Consider the following 17159-nt stretch of genomic DNA (forward strand, 5'->3'; position numbering starts at 1 on the left):
TAGTCAAATCTGAACATTATCTGCTCATGAGTCCTTCAAAATGAACCATCACACGATTTACAGTGATGTAATTACTGCAATTAATCAGATCTGTGATGTTCTCACTGAGAAGTAATGGATCTCCTAAGTCACTGTGGCGTAACTGCACCTCTGCCTCAGTGCGTACAAATCAGTACCGCACAATGATATCAGGATCACACTGATCTCAGCAGATATGTACTCAAAGTAATTACTGGCATCATACAGATGTTAAGATATGACCAGTAAATGGTTATGTATTTATTGAACTCTGGAAGAGCAGATGTTGTCCCATTTACTACATTTTATTAACATATTGCGTCAGTGTAAGCTCATTCACACATCAGGCATCATCACTCATTCCCTGTTCCCATTTTTTATTTGTGTACAACTTTTATTTTGACGTTCTGTCAGCAACAGAGCTGATTTCTGTGAATATTGCATCAGTTACAGGTTTGTGTTAAATCAATTTCTGTTTTGAAATACTTGTGTGAGGGGTTAAAATAAATAGAAATCTCCTTTTTTAAAAAATGTGCCAGTGTCCAGCAGCAGAATGAGCTGAGATTGTTGTAAATAATTCTTTTTGCACATATCTCAGGGGGGAGAGTGTGTGTGTGTGTGTGTGTGGGGGGGGGGGGGGGGGGGGGGGGGGGGGGGGGGGGGGTGGGGTGTAGAGACGCATCATCACTCCAATTTGCATGTAATTGTCTTAACTGCTCACTGGAACTGATGATCTGAGAGCTACTCTGTTAGCTAACAATTACATCAGGGCTAATGGGCTCTGGTCCTGGAGACGGATCCTCTGCCAGATTTATGAGGTGCTCTGAAAAGGCACGGCTCTCAGAAATGCCTCTCTTTCAAATGACACTACGGTAAATATTGAAAAACTCAACTTAACGTCTCCGCAGCACATAATGGCGTTCCTCTCGGCCTTGTACAAATACCTGGAGCTTCCGTCGCTAAACCTGGGCCTGACCCTGGACTGCTTCTCAGCTTTGAGCTCACGGTGACGTTGGCCAGGTCTAAAGGCGAAAGGCTAAAGACTGCTGTTTACTAAAGCCTGGCTTAGCGTGTGCTCTTTTTCGGACGTTGACACATAGCAGTCGGCTCCAGAGGCCCCCAAGACGAGGGGAAGGTGAGTTAGCGTGGCCTCGTAGCGGGCCTTCCTACGACCTAGGGTTAAACAAACCAAGTTCTTTTTTGTTTAAAATGCAAGCTGTGTGGAAGATGGACGAGCGAAGGCCTGGCTGCTAGGCCTGTGTGGCTCCTCAGAGATGATTAGTAGCAGGTCAGATGTTTTTCAGGATTGTTATCTGGCCCTTGTCAGATGAATAGCTTCCTACAGAACGTTCCCTAAGGAGGGGGCCAACCATTATCTCTGCAGTGTTACGACTGTGGCTTGGAGAGGTCAGGCTATAAACTATCAAGTCATGAGTAGAGGTCTGTCGTCTTCATATGAAGCCTGAGAACATGGCTCCACCTAAATCAAGATAAAGCTGCGGATTTCGTTCATCAGACAGGCTGATACAGGTGCCCCTGCTGCAGTGCTGTAACAGGAACTCTGCAGGATCTCCTACTGGACTAAACCACGTGGGCTTTAAATTCAGGACTGCAGAACTCTTGGTAGCTCACACCACCAGGCCTGGAGTATAAATAACAGCAATGGGCAGAACATGTTTAAAGGACCCTATGGCTTCTGGATTCATGGAAATACTCACTTGTGGGCTTGACATACACTCGTAACTTCAAGCAAGGCTTCCCAGCGAGGTTTGGGTGTGGGGAGGCTGTGGAGAGACAGAGAGACAAAGACTTAGTTTAACTTATAAACAAATAGTTTTATACACTGGGAAGTTCACCACACGGATCTAAAAGCGTAGCCCAAATACCATTTTGAACAGTTTTCAAATGAGTTTCTAAGAATGACTCCAGCTAAAATGATGATAAATTGTTCACCATTTGATATCTTGGAACGCAACAGTGGGAGAGAAAAGCAGGCCAAGTTGAGCTCTGCCACAACCTTATTAAATATAGACTGGAAGTGAATGGAAGCTCGGGCATTAGACTTACTTAGGCCACTGGTACAATAGTTTCAATGAGACAAGAAAAATACATAATTAATGTGCCCTGCCATGGACCGACACCCCCTGTTCCTGCCTTGCGCCCAGTGATTATCCAACCCTACCGCGATCCTGAACCAGATAAACGGGTACAGGTGATGTATGAATGAATTAATGAATGGCTACAACATGTGCATTAGCTTGTATCAAAAACAAAAGAGTTACATAGTTTTCTAAAAGAGACAAAACAGCCCTGGTCTCAGAGACGCTTCTGGCGCTGGGCAAAGTGAGTTCATCATGTGAACCATCAGGCCGCCTGCTCTGCAACACAAGTGTAAAGAACAAATCATCACTACATGTCTGGCAACCCAGAATGTGGACACACACTCTCACACACACATACACTTTCTTTCTTTCTCTCTCTCTCAGACACACACACTCCATATGCTTTGTGAAGAATACTTGTGCTCTGTGCACCTTCAGCGATAACATCACTGGCAGAAACACACACTGAGGGCCGAGCTGAGTGAGGCCTTTTTTTCCCCCTCCCTCCTCTTCAAAAGCTTGGTAATGTGTATTTGGCCAAGGACAAATTTTTTTAAGATACAAATGGAAGACTACTCACAGCTGCCATGACACAGTTCTTATTCTATTATTCAGATCCATAAAAATTCCTTCGCTCCCGCCATTCTCAGGGGTTTCACACTAAAGGCTCTCGCAGCTATATTTTGCTCTAACAGGTGTTCTCAAGTGAGTGGACATAAAATTGGCAGCAGGGTCTTATATATGGTAAGAAAAGATGGGGAAAAAAGAGGAATAACCCCAGATTTACTGCTCTATGTTAATGGACGGGAATCAAAGCTTGTCATTATTGGATTTCATACTGTAGCGTGCGCCCGCGTGTGCTCCGTGCTCTTTCAGGCTACGTATGCTTTCATGACTCTGAATGAGAAAGGTCTATTTAAATCTCAGCTCTATCGCACTCTGAGTCTGTGTATCCTTAAAAATATGCTGAATGAAGTCTCGGTGTGATAAGCCGATTTCTCAAGAACAGTTCAAAGTGACGGCTGATCACAGCTGCTTGACGGCCCTTAGTGCTGGACCTTTTAACCTCAAGCTGCAAACTCCAACTGAGCACCAGCCATTCCTCCTGCATATGTGTGTGTGTGTGTGTGTGGTGCGAGAGAGAACTATGAACTCATTGTATTTCATAAAGCAGTGGATCTCAGTTGTTGGATAAACTCAAGATGAACATTTTCAAACAGAGCTAAGACTTAAGGTGTGGACATTAAAGGATATGTTCATGATTTTATAATAAAAAAAAAATCAGCTTATATATAATTCAGATGTTTCCTAACAATTTGCTAGCTCATAAGTGGATGTATACTTATTGACCTATATTTGCTGTTTCAGGTTACTTAAGGGGGAAATGATTCTAAATTCGGGACACTGCATTAAAGTAAACACACACAGAAAGTGCTACTAATCAGAGAGTTTCTGTTGCAATTCAAACAGTGAATAAAAACTTACAGACAAGTTAAACTTCAGCCACGTCATTTTTCTTCTCAAATGTACCATTCCACCTTAAAGGATGCAGAGCTTCTGAACGTAAACACACTCTATCAGATTGCAGTTCCACACAAGGAGAACTGCTAGAACACTTGTAAATAAACCCACAATAATGTGCAGGCTGTATTTTGCTTCTGTGAGGAGTGTGGTGTGTTCTCCCTGTGTCCGTGTGGGTTTCCTCCGGGTGCTCCGGTTTCCTCCCACAGTCCAAAAACACACGTTGGTAGGTGGATTGGCGACTCAAAAGTGTCCGTAGGTGTGAGTGTGTGAGTGAATGTGCGAGTGTGTCTGTGTTGCCCTGTGAAGGACTGGCGCCCCCTCCAGGGTGTATTCCCGCCTTGCGCCCAATGTTTCCAGGTAGGCTCTGGACCCACCGTGACCCTGAACTGGATAAATGGTTACAGATAATGAATGAATGAATGTATTTAGCTTGGCTAACTCTCACTGTGAGTTGTTTCAATATGGTGTGGTATTATAGATACAATGAGTGATAAAACAAAATACTTATCACTCACAGACAATTTAAAATGTTACTTTTGTTATAAAATAGTATTTAGTACAGCCTCTAGACACTTGATGTTACAAAAATAATATATTAATTCAATTGTGTGTGGGACAAATTGTGTTTTATTTTACCAGACCGTACTAGCGCTATGCTAACACGTTTGCTATGCTCTCAAACACTAGCATTCTGTAAGGTGTGTAAAATTAAGCAGATATTCAAAAGCTGTCATTGAGAACTTCCCTGTAGAAACTGAGGAGGGCGGGACTGCGTTACAGGATGTGTGTTCCCGTAAAGAGAGGCACTGTGCAAACGTATCTGAGTCTCCTGTTTGTAAATGTCCATTAGCAGTACACAGTCCTGTGAAACGGTCACAGCTGCCATTCGTTTTCTCAGCCACTCAGGCTGGGTGCGGTGGGGTCAGTCCCGGGGTGATGGACATGCTCTTTTGTTTGAGGATAACCAAGCTAAGCCCCCTATTCCCCCCACAACCCATTCCTCTCCCCTTTTGCCCCATAACCCCAGGGGCCATGACAGCTACAATACTGGTAGTAGCCAAACACTTCTCTGAAGGGAGGAGGGAGAAGAGCCCTGTTGAATAGCCAGCATAAGTGCTTGCCTGCCCAGGCCGCTGTCCGGGACAATGGCCGGCCCAGGACCGAGCAGCAGGGCGGAGAGCATTAAAAACAGCTCAGGACATGGAGAAGAATCACCCGGGCCTGAATGCAAACTTTGAACCCTCCATTCTTTCTTTCCTTCTTTGTCGTTCGACCTCTCCATCTCCCGCCTCGCCTCTTTGCAGGACTGACAACATCCCGCGGTGGGGAATAAGTTTTAGGACGCCCTGCTGGTTAGCGGGAAGGGGGTTAGACATTTTTGCGACGCCCACTGCTTTTTCTCCCCAGCCAAAATAGCTTTCCATCACTGAGAAGATAATAAGCAATGAAATATGGACCATATGTGGTGAGATGGACAAGGCTTGAAGGCTTGACGTGGAGTGGGGCCTGAAGGGACTGAATGGTGCCCTGTAAGGCTTTTCTATGGCGTCAAAACAGGTTCTAAAGTTCTGAGAACCGAAAAACAGAATTCATAACCAATAAATGTCATTTTGTAATTGAGAAAACTCTCATTAATATTGACAGTTAAAAACAGGTTGGTGAACAGAATATTTCTGTATTTAAACTATTTTGTCTAAAAGACTTTTTTGAGTTTAATATCCTTGAAGAATCCGTTTTCGCTTTTATTTCGCCTTTTCTCAGTTGCACTTCTCTCAGTGTCGCTGTCACCTCTAGAAGTTTCTCGCTTTTGAGTTTTGACGAGGGGCAGGATCTAGATAGTCATTGGATGCTGAAATGAAGTCCCGCCCACCCAGCCGATTCTGAACACACCGTTACGTCAGCGAGAGTGCGGCAATCTTACCCTGATTGGAAAATGGCCGACCAACAAACACATGTAAGCAATATCAAATATTTTAACGATTATGTCTTTTAGCAAGGATCAAGGTTAGGATGTGCAGAATGGGCTGGGTGGGCGGGGCTTAACATTAGCAGCCAATGACTGTCTAAATCCCTCCCCCCCTCGTCAAAAGCGAGAGAGAAGCGTAACTGAGAAAAGGCTAAATAATGAAATGAATGAAAATAAAAACGGATTTTTCAAGAATATTAAACTCAAATTAGACGATGATATACAGAAATATTCTCGTTAAAAACCTGTTTTTATTACTTTCAATATTAATGTGAGTTTTCTCAACTACAAAATATAATTAATTGGTTATGGATTCTGTTTTTTTTAGAACCTATTTTGATGCCATACTCTTCCACTCCAGCCTCAAGCACCAGAGATATGAGGCCTACTGCACACATCTGTACTGGGCACAGACCCTGAAGGTGAGCTGCTAAAATAAAATAAAATAAATAAATATATAAAATCAATTAAAATTAAGAAACTTTATCCAGACAAAGTCCTGCAGCTGATTTCTCAGTCCACTGTAATGAGCGGAGTAATACGTCTGATTCAGAACTCTAAATAAGAAGCAGAATAAATGTATTTCTTGCTGGAAAAAAGGGAAATTAGTTTGGAATACTTCTGATGTTTTATGACATTGCAACAACAAAGATTTGCATAATGTGTAAAAAAACAAATAATGAAAGCTTGAGAATTTTAAAACTGTTCATCTCAGAATGAGCTCCACGTACGTGTCCCATTTCCAGAGCTCTCTTGCGTTTCCAGTCTCAGAGCCTCTCAGTTATTAAAGACAACAGATGGCAGCGAACGTTCACAAATGACCACATAACCGTGATTATAACAAATGTGCTTTTAGTCCACGAACGAGCCATTTGTAAGCTTCTCCTTTCAGGATCAAGTGTCCTAACACATAATGTGCTATTTTCATTGTGTGCTGCAGAGCCACAGGTCCTCAGAGGCAGGCCCTGGCCGCAGTAGAACAGTGTCTCACCTCTGGGCCCTAGACGTCGGTCATGCAGCGGCTCTTAAAACACGGGACAGCTAGAGCAGGGAGGGGGAAATCACACATTACTGACCGGAAAAAATCGTTCTTCAAGGGTTCTTTTTGAAAGCAACAGCTTTAAAAAGAACTACAAACAGAGCATCATTGGAGCGCACAAACACTTCCTCTGGTTAAAGGGTTCTCTTCATGATGGAAAACCTGCTGTGGTTCTTTAAAGAGTCTTTTAAAAAACAGTTCCATGCAGCATCCCACAGTTGTCATAAGTCAAAGAACACTTCTCCAGGAACAAACAGAACTCTTTTTCCTGAGAGTGTGGTTAATGAGCTGTATTCATTTAAGATGAAAAGCCATATTCACATGTTTTTTTCCACTCTATATGTGAATTGCACTTTTCTCTGAATGCTCTTAGGTTGTGACCAAACACACACACACACACACACACACACACACACACACACACACACAGTAGGGAAAAAAGTGGAAGCACAAGAGGAAAAAATGAAGGGGAAAACCAAAAAAAGGGCTTAAATTGCCTCATTAATGCATCCGGCGCACTGCCCTGAGCTTTTCCCTTTTGCCTAGGCCCAGCAGGGGCCCTTTTTATCAGGCCAAAGGACACCTTTCTCTGAGCCATTAGCAAAACAGGGACAGATGCACCCTGGCAAATTCCCCCGTCACGCACCGGCAGAGAAGTGGACATCGGACGGAGCCATGTCCTGAGTGTGGTGGAAGGGTGCGGACGCTGTGACCTTGGCCCGGTGGGCGTGAGAGTCCGGAGGATGAGGCGTCAGTGCCGATGGCCCAAGCACCCCCCCCCCCCCCACCACCACCACCACCTCCCTGAGGTTAATGGCTTTTAGCTGTTCCTGTCCGAAAAATGGTAATGACCGCCGCCCCCAGGCTGTCGGGGATGCAATTACCCCCATCAGGTTTTTCCCCTTGCTAAATATGATTTGAACAATCAGCATAATTTGGAGTGTGTTCCGCTTGGCGGCGTCCGTAACTGGTTTTGCGCCGAACTCACACTGCATGGCTAAGTGCCAGGCTAATAGCGTGTGGCGCATTTGACAAATTGACATTTTCATTCTGGGGAGAGCTTGGGATGCATGAGAAGCAAAAAAAAAAATAGAAACCCAAAAAACAAGTCAACACTTGGACCAAGGGATGTCTAGAAGGTGTCTTCATTCATCTTGCACAGTTTGGATAAAAACATTCAACAGAACCGCCTCGTGAACACCTTAATGAAAGCAGTGAGAGTGAAGGTGAGGGCAGCTGAAATCATAGTCAACACTACAGATGATGGTTTCATGACATAAAACGGTAGCTGGTTCAGAGCCCTGGGAGGAGGACAGTGGCATGTAAGCCAAATGAAACTACAGAGCAAGTTTATTAATTAAACCCCTGCCGTTTGTGTGGCCAACTCCCTTGCGCTTCATAAAGCAGGATCAAATTGACCTTCAGAAACAAGCAGCGGGGAAATCACAGAGAAAAGAGGTGTTGGAAAAATTGTGCAAAAGTAAAATGCAGTCAGTGTTCTCCCTGTGTCGGTGTATGTGTCCACCGGGTGCTCTGGTCCCTCCCGCAGTCCAAAAACACGTTGGATTGATTCTGAAATTTCCCACTGCTGTAAGTGTGTGAGTGAATGGGTTAGTGTGACGGACTGGGGAGCTGTCCAGTGTGTGTTAGGCCTTCTCTTGCATCCAATGACTCTGGGTGGGCTCTGGATGTAAGCGGTTACAGAAGATAAATGAATGCACACATCGTGGTGAAGTGACATTTCCAACTTTCCTTACGTATAAAAAAACAAACAAAAACAAAACAAAACTAGCAAACAGAACCCCCCCCCCCCCCCCCCCCCCCCCCAAAGTGGCCAGAAATCTTGGTAACTCAAGACTGATTAATGATAAAGGGTCATCAATTGTAAACACTAATATATTAGTTTACATCTCCTTCTACCATTTATCTTTACAGACAGGAGTCACAGACCATAACAGATACATATACAGCTCCCAGTGACACATGTTACTGATTATGGGGCATTGTGGGACCTCCACACCCAATAGAAGGCCTTCCCTCTGCCCTATGTGCCCTGGTTCCTGTAACTCGAGAACCATCAATTAAGCAGATGATTAGCCCCTGGGGCAATAAGGACACCTGGACAGGGGGTAGCAGCAGACGAGGGGGATCTGTGTGAAAAGTAGGGGGATGGAGTAGGAGGAGGTTACTCACAGATGTAGTAGTACTCATGTCCTGGGCGGAACTCAAAGCCCAAGGAGAAGGGCGTGAAGAGTTGGAACTTCTCCGAGAATTTGAGCGGCCCGTTGGGGCTCAGGGGCCGGTTGCACTCCCAGCGCTTGAAGCCCTTGATAAGGTGGTTGCAGGTGATGTAGCTGTCATAGCTGACCATGTAAAGGACGTAGCGCTCCATGCGCTCCTGTGGCAGTGGCACCTCGTAGTGTGGGCAGTAGATGTCAAGGTAGTCGTTGATGGCCACCTCCACCGTGTACTCCCCATGTACGAACCTACAGCAAACACAGACAACAAACACAAGGCTTTTACATTGATGTGAGAGACAAGGCAGTTTAAAATAGTGGTCTCGATCGATTAAAAGAGGTAATCAGGTTAAACACAGTGACATTCTGTGATTAATAATGACTAATCTCAAGTTAAAATGCTGGTATTCGCTTTTTATAGAAGGGAATTAAAAAATGCATGCCAAAAATATAATGTCATATGCCTGAAAATCTGGTTAGACAAATCCATCCTTTATATTTATTATAATATTTCAGAGTACAGGAGGTCCTCGGGTTACGTCAGTCCTGAGTTACGATGTTTCGTGGTTACGACACATCTCTCATTTACCGTATAAAGCCTTGTTTCGACTTAAGTGGTTTTGCGTCGTAAACGCTGTAACGTGAACTTCGTGTGTGGTGTGCGCGGCGCGGCGGAAGAATACACGGTTAAGCGGCTCGGGACCGAGGAGGATAGGTGTTAGGATAAGTGTTTACAGTATGTTATTCACGTACAGTATGCATGTATGTTCCAACTTACACCGAAAATCGGTTTAAGACGCGACGTAGGAACGGATCGACGTCGTAAGTCGAGGACTTCCTGTAGTTTTGTGATATTTTAAACAGAATTTTATTTGCTGATTAAAGTTTTGGGGAGTTAACATCAAACTTGTAAACTTTAATTGAGAAAACTGCAATCACAACTCAGACACAAATAAAAAAATCCATATTCAACTTCAACAACGTTATAAGAGATAAATGTGTGCATTAAGCCAACCATAGGACTGTTCAAAATCCACGGAAAAACTGAACAAACAAGAAACGTGACGTCATCATCAAACATAAACCTACTGGCTTTGTCAATGTTAAACTAAATTTTAAATTGAATTTGCTGAACTGACAACAGCACCCTGTAATGAGCGTAAGGTTGTTAATAATGTATTTTGAAATATTGAAAGTGTGTTTAAAAATTCATAACATTATTATTGAAGCATTTTAGATTGTGATAAATATTGATATTGAATTATTGTCCAGCCCCAGCCCGGCACAAAAATAAATAAATAAAATAAAAATATATAACATGCCTAACTATTCGCAGCAGCTGTTTGTGTGTGTGTGTAATACCTTGTTTACATTGCCTAATAAAACCACTAACAGCTCACTACTTTCTGTAAAACCAGTACATTTTTGGTAAAATGTTGACGTAAGAAAATTAACATTCAAAAAATGAATGCTTTTTCCAGATTAATCACTGGAAAGACACTGTCTTAATTAAAACCTGAAATCAAAAAATTAATTTACAGTAAATTTACAGTCAGCCAAGCACCTCAGTCCACCTCAGCTGAACTTCAAGCACTGAATACTTTACAGTAACCACAGCAGATCAGGACTTGGTAGGGTCCTCTGTAGGGACTCGATTTAAAATAAAACAAAAAACCACAGACGAAGGGAGGTTCCAGCTGCAGGACGCAACTCCATATGCTCCGTTTAACACCACTAGCCCTTTAACCAGACTTTTAGAAGCGCCAAAATGATCTCATCAAGTCGGCGCAAATAGCTGATGGCAGATGTCACTCATGCAGGAGATATTCTCATTGCACCCTGCGACTAGAGGTGGTGGGAAAGGGGGGCGACTCGGGTGAGGATAACGTGGGCCAGTGGTGCTGAAGTGGGACTGACTGGAATGACCAAGCAGCATGGGACAGGAGGAGATTGACAGGGGTTCACAGAGTGAGAGCGGCTTCATTAAGCGCTTTCACAAGGTCTGGCTCTCCCCCAGCTCAGCTGAAATGAGTTTGTCGGCCGGGGCAATTTAGATACAAATTGAGCACCTGCATGGTGGCATGAGCTGGCTAAATCCCGCGGACTGCCGCAGCTTCGCTGGAACCTACGGCTATGGGCACACCCTCGTCAAATCGCCTGGCGATGACTCTTCACACGCAGATGCGGATCCTTCCCATATCTCAGCCCTATTCTTAGCTCGCAGCACGTATTTTATTTTTAACGCCGTTTTGCAGCTGGGAAAAGTGATGAGTCGTGTTCTCTTTGGAGGAAGCCTCCCCATTTCGTCCGCCTTCTGAGTTTTATGGGAATGAGAGGTGACGGCTGCGGTAGAGGGATCTCAAATGGTTTGGTACGAGTGCAACTGACACACCTGCTCTACTGCTCTACAGCTCTTGGACATGTACAGAACGGCCTGTGAAAAAATTGAGGAACACACATTGGTTTTTCCTGAAAACCAGCCGTTAATAACCAGTAGAGCTATTATAATAAATGCACCAATCAGTCGCAGGAAGGTGAGGCTAAAATATGGGATCAGTTTCTACACAATACAGGGTTCTTGGGTGCAGAGAATTACGCAAGGAATTTCAAATATGGGTGGAAATACACTTCATGGTACATTAGGGGCACTGTAAAGAAACCCAGACACAAAGCATCTCCACGCTGAACTGCTCTTTTGTCCAAAAGACCTTACAAAAGCAACGGCCCCAAAAACAAAACAGGCAAGCACCATGGCTCTCTGTAGACTATAGGCTTAAGTCTATGTTTATGAGAGGAGCGCTCTGCAGTCTGGGGTCTTTGAAAGAGACAGGGGGCAGGGGTAGTGGGGGTAAGGAGCAGACGAAGGGGGTGGAGGGGGGCTGGAGTAAGGCTTGGCATCAGATGACAGCTAATCTGGGTGTGGAATTACTGTCAGAGGGCTGCGGAGGGGCCAAACTCCAGCTGCCGTCGAGTAAGGCTTCTCCAAACGCCTCCCTCCCTTATCGCTGCGGCCCAGAGATCAATCCCTCTTTCAGTGCATGTTTTTTTTTTTCTTTATTATTTCTTTTCCCTCCTGTTCCCTCCAACATGTCACTTTTTTCTCCTTCCATCGCTGGCACTCTTGAAACCCACACGTTGCGCAAACGCTGACAGGCTGCTCTACTCGCTCTCGCCAAGCATCCAGTGCAGGGAAAAGAGCCTAAATAAAATATAAGGAGAACCTGGCTGTAGTGTCCGAGATTATCCACTTTTAGAAAAGAACACTTCCTCCTGTTTTCAACAGAGAGCTCTCTCTATTACTTTGGCCTCCCGTCTAAAAAAAAATACTTTTTGGTTAGTAATGGGGTGCTGCTCTCCCCCCCTCCACAGACTTCTTGGCTCAGGCCTTTATTTGTGTGATTACCCCTTTACCAATACGTCAGGGAAGGCTTTAAAAAAAAAAAAAGCTGGGTGTGCCCAACCTTCCTGATGTAAACTGCGGTCTAAATCGAATCATCCCGCCATAAAAAACATGTGCACGGGGCCCTTTAATGGAGAACCCATATCATTACAGTAGGCTGTGGGACTGTAACATCTCTCTTTTGGATTCCTAATGTGCATTATGTCTCAATAAATCAATAGCGAGGCCTCCTCCCACCTCCCTCTCGGCTGGCATTAACGGCAATGGAGGCTGCCCAACACTCTGACGCTCCCGAAGCCTGAGCAATTCCTTCTGATCGAGAAGTGTGGCTGAGTGTAAAAAACGACCTGGTGGACGACGGCTGCTTGATGTAGGAGGAGCTGAGAGGAGAAGGAGCGAGATGACAGATGAAAATATCAATAAAAGCGCCCGATGCGTTTAGAGCGAGCTAATGCATGCGGCTGAGAGAGCTGCGTTCATCAATCACTCCGAGGTCCTCTTATTGCTCTGCTTTCTTTGAGCTCCTCCTGATTTAGGAGCAGCCTCCCCAAACAATTTTCGCCCATTCAGGGCCATTTAGGAGACAAACATCCACTAATATGATGTTTACTTCCCGTCTTATCTTCAGGGTATCAACTTTCTCAAAAGCTGATCGATGCCAGGCCACCGACAAAACAGGAGATAAAGCCTGCCACGCCGCGCATTGATCGAGGGCTGACCATTGCCGCGGTGGTGGTTAGAAAAGTAGTTAACGCAAAGCCTGGCCTCCCCCTAATATCAGTGCCCCAGACGAGTGTTGCCGCAATCTCCCTTTGGTCCTGTATCCCACACAGACCTACCCTGCAGTCTCCGGATTGCGTGCTCTCCAGACAACTAGGAACACATGGCGGTGATTGATCAATTAGGCTTTCAAACTAAAAGTCGTGCACAGACTTTGAAGCTCCTTGAGAGGTTGGTGCTCTGCTTGGCCACCAAAATCCCCACGGGACTTCAATTAATCAGACGAAACTGTTTGCATTTGCCGTGTTTAGAAGAAAGAGATTCTCAGCATGAACTTTTCAACCGGTGCCGCTCTCCCAGGGGTTTGAAGCGTCCTGATTTACTGTTGCGTCAGCCGCACCGTCGTCTGCGAAGGGCTCCGGCTCGGCTCTTTATAACTTCCTTTGGTAAATGTTTGTGCGTAACGGGGCCTGCTTTTAAGGCCCGGAGCAGGAAGCATCTGCACCGCGAGAGGTCAAAACCAAACAAGTGGATCTGATAAGAGAGATCCCATAATTTATTACGGCATTTGACATTTTCAGTCAAGGAGCCAAAGAGTCATTAAAGCCATTAGGAGTCGTAAAAAGTCAGCCCTGAGAGCCTTGGGTGCTGCTTAAGTGAAAACGGGAGAATTCAGATGCGGTGGGATCTCTGCTAATGCACACCTTAAGATGGAGGTCAGAGAGCTTTGACTAATGCACTGTAACACTCTAATATCTGAGCGTTGTGTACTCGTACGTACCAAACCCAGCAGTTAGAAGGCTTATTAAAAAGGCTTAATGCAAAGTGGCAGTGTTTTTTTTTCTTTGATCACCTGTGCTTTCCTGAGTTAACCCTCTGCGGTTAGTACACGCCTCATGTTTTATAAGAAAAAAGGCAGTGTACAGTGGTTCTGAGGCATTGTGGTGCAAGAGGGCAACAAGGCAAGCATTCATATCCCTCCCTGTTGAGCACTGCGCATAAGATCTTGGCTGAGGTTCTTTTATTTTTTGCAGCCAAGATCTTGACCCATTGCAGACACTATACAAAAGAGAGACCTGCCAAGCGCTGCCAGTTCAAATACAAGCGGAGATCCCTTTACATCACGTGGACTTCGCCCTTACGTTTAGGTAGGCAAGACGTAGCTCTGCTGTTGATTTTCTCTTTTACCTTTTGTTGACTTCCAGCCGAGGCAAATGGATGAATTTATTCTGCAATTAACCGATGACCCAGCTGAGTTTGTTTAACGCAAACATAGCCAGCTAATAACTTGACACAACCTTTTCACACATGTCAGGACTAATTTGGCTTCAAGCCTCGTGCCATTAGGTTTGATGAATCTCGTCTAAGGCAAACAGCAGACGTTCGGGTGTCCTCGGCGTCTCTCTGCGTGCCGGTGTTCGGACCGGTGTTGTCTGATGGAGAGCGCTGTTTGTGCGCGGGTCAGTTTAGTGGCAGAGGTCCGGCAACACGTGTGACAGAACAGGGCCAGTGTTTATAATAGACTGACTGGGGGAGACGGAGCAGTGCTGGAGGCCATGCTGTGTGTGCGCTCACACGTGTTGCAGAATGGCTCTTTGTGCTAGCAGGACCAGGTCTGGAAGCCATTTCCACGTACGACGTCTAGCGCTTTAACTGCAGCCCACCTCTCGCCATGTGGAACATGTTTATTGTTCTTCGTGTCAGGCAGACGCCGACCCCCCCACCCCACGCTCCAGCTCCGACCACCCCTCCCCAGCATCTCCCCGCAATCTCGCCTGTTATTCCAACTCGGTTTGAGCAATTTTCCTATCACTGCGTTTACGCAAACTTAACCCCCAGCTAATGCTCAGTCAGTGCTAGTGAGAAGAGAAAAAAACACTCTGAGAAACAAAACAAACAAAGAAAAAAAACGGAGACTGCCTCGAGGGAAGAACTGCCTCGGCTTAGCGAAGATGAAAGAGCTGGATCTCATCTTACCCCCCCCGCCGCACCATCCCGGTTCCTCTCCTATGCCTAGTTCTAAAAAAGATGGCTAGATTTTGGGAGGTCCGTGGTAATTAGCACAGTGGCTTATGCAATGTCGTATTAAACAGAAGCATGCATCGAATCCTACGGGGTGTCCTCGTTTACCCGCAGTCACAGAGCAGTGGCAGAGGTGGGATGAAAGCATGCCACCCTCACCGGGCAGCTGCGCTTCTTCACTTAATTATGTTTTCATGTTTCGGCCTGTTCTCGCAGACCTTTCAGTCACTCAGCCGGGTAGCGGCGAAAAGAACAATAAAAAAGAAAGAACAAAGAGGAACAGGCAAAGCAAATCTGTTTTGTGTGAAGGTCATGAAGCTACACCACCCTGAGCTGTTTTCTATCATTATGGCGTGTGCTGATCAAGAGGAAACCTGCCCTGCATTATGTATACATTACTTACCGAACGGATAAATGCGTACTGTATTGTATTACTAATTACAAACTTGTTAAATGTGCAAAGCTGGCCAAGGGAACACAGTAAACAAACAAAGTAGTCAGCGGTAGTCAGCTTGTGTTAAGTTAAATGCAAGGTGTAATCAAAGTAGTTACGAGAACCCCCTCATATCGTACGCATTAACATCTCCTTCAGATGTGCAATTACTCCACGTGAGTGTACTCCCTGCTCCAGTGGTTACATTAACGGTACGAAGATTTAAGGTTTCTGTGCTGAACGTCTGTTAAGAAGCACTTTTCCACGAACTCGCAGTCACCTGTTGAGAAGGCAGACCGCATTCTCCTGTTTCCCACTGTACCGCAAACAAGAGAGGAATAATTACACTCCCTCTGACTGGGGAAACTATTTATCCTCGACTAAACCCCTCACAACTTCCTCAGCAGCAGGAGAACAGGGAAAAAACACCGACACATCTGCGATGGTTTGCGTGTTGGGAAAAAAAAAGAACTCCACAAATGGTCTGCGGGTGGGTGGATGAGTGGGGGCTAATTTGGTAATGCTTGAGTGCGTGAATGCACACCTACCTGGGGGCTGTAGGCAAAAAAAAAAAAAGGTGTCCTCCTCTGCGGTTCAGTCTTACTGCCTTTAGGTCAAACACAGGTGGTCTGAAGCTAAAGCATCATTTAGGCCAGAGGTCTCCAAATTCGGATATTTGATCTAGGCTCCAGGCTGGGATTTTAAATATCGCCTGGTATGACTCTACACAGGGCTTGTCAGGTGCATTGGCAGCAATAGTGTCATACCAGGCGGCCATTTTAAAAACCCAGCCTGGAACCTGCATCCAAGGTCCGGATCTGAAGATGGTAATATGTCGAGTTGAAATTGTAAATGGCATAAAATGTGCACAAACTGATTCAAACACTAATGACAGCAAGCAGCTCATGTTCAAAGACAAAACAAACAAAAATATAGTATCCAAGCAGTAAGGTCTGTACTGCAGCTTTAATCCAGGCCTCGGGGCCAGCAGCCCTCTCCTCCCTGCTCCTCTGGCTTCATCGACAGGCGTCACGCCTCCGATTAACCACGAGAGAAAGGAAGAGGTGGGTCAAACAGGCCCTGCCCCCACTGCCCGATTGCCCGCTGATCAAAGACGACGGCTATTGGCAGAGCTGTGATAAATTATGGTCCCATTCGTTCAGCCCAGAGCTGCCGCTGGCCGACTTCCTCCGACTCGCCTCCTGTGAACCCTAATGAGTAGACACTTATTAACACCAGCAGCAACTACCAAATGGTGTTTAACAGGTGCGAGTCTGACTTTGTAAATGGTCCATGTGCTCACCAGTCTCTCTCCAGTACTTTACGCAGGGTCGTCTTTAACTGATTAGCACCGTATGAGGTGCTCAGCTTTATTGAGTGCTGGGCTATTAGCTGTCCATATTCTCCTCGAGGAGGGGAATAAGGAGTGTGTATTACTGGTGCAAAAAAATACAGGCTGCAAACTACAATCAGGGAGTTATTGTCGTGCCTTATGCAAAGTAGAAAATGGACACACGATATATCTCACTGCAAATACACTGCTATTTATTCACATCCTTTTGCAGAATCAAATCCCAAGAAGACAATGTTACAATGTTACTTCTGTAGTTCGTTGGCTCTGAACCAGTCTTAATCAGTAATGTATTTTGTATGCAATTATATGAAGCGGCATTGTGACATCATCAGCTGTAACAAGCG

The 17159-nt window shown here is 45.2% G+C and overlaps 1 protein-coding gene across 1 annotated transcript in view; it reads right to left on the reverse strand.

Annotated features, from left to right (window-relative positions):
* LOC136671806 (ephrin-A2-like) overlaps window positions 1-17159 on the reverse strand; it is a 115666-nt gene that overhangs the window by 619 nt on the left and 97888 nt on the right. Inside the window, exons 2-3 of the mRNA XM_066647649.1 lie at window positions 8843-9135; window positions 1737-1802 (exon numbers count right to left, since the gene is read on the reverse strand). Of these exons, the coding sequence (XP_066503746.1) occupies window positions 1737-1802; window positions 8843-9135 (359 nt within the window). The remainder of the gene's footprint in view (window positions 1-1736; window positions 1803-8842; window positions 9136-17159) is intronic.

The sequence above is a fragment of the Hoplias malabaricus genome, chromosome 16 (assembly GCF_029633855.1).
Source record: "Hoplias malabaricus isolate fHopMal1 chromosome 16, fHopMal1.hap1, whole genome shotgun sequence".
Classification (NCBI taxonomy): Eukaryota; Metazoa; Chordata; class Actinopteri; order Characiformes; family Erythrinidae; genus Hoplias; species Hoplias malabaricus.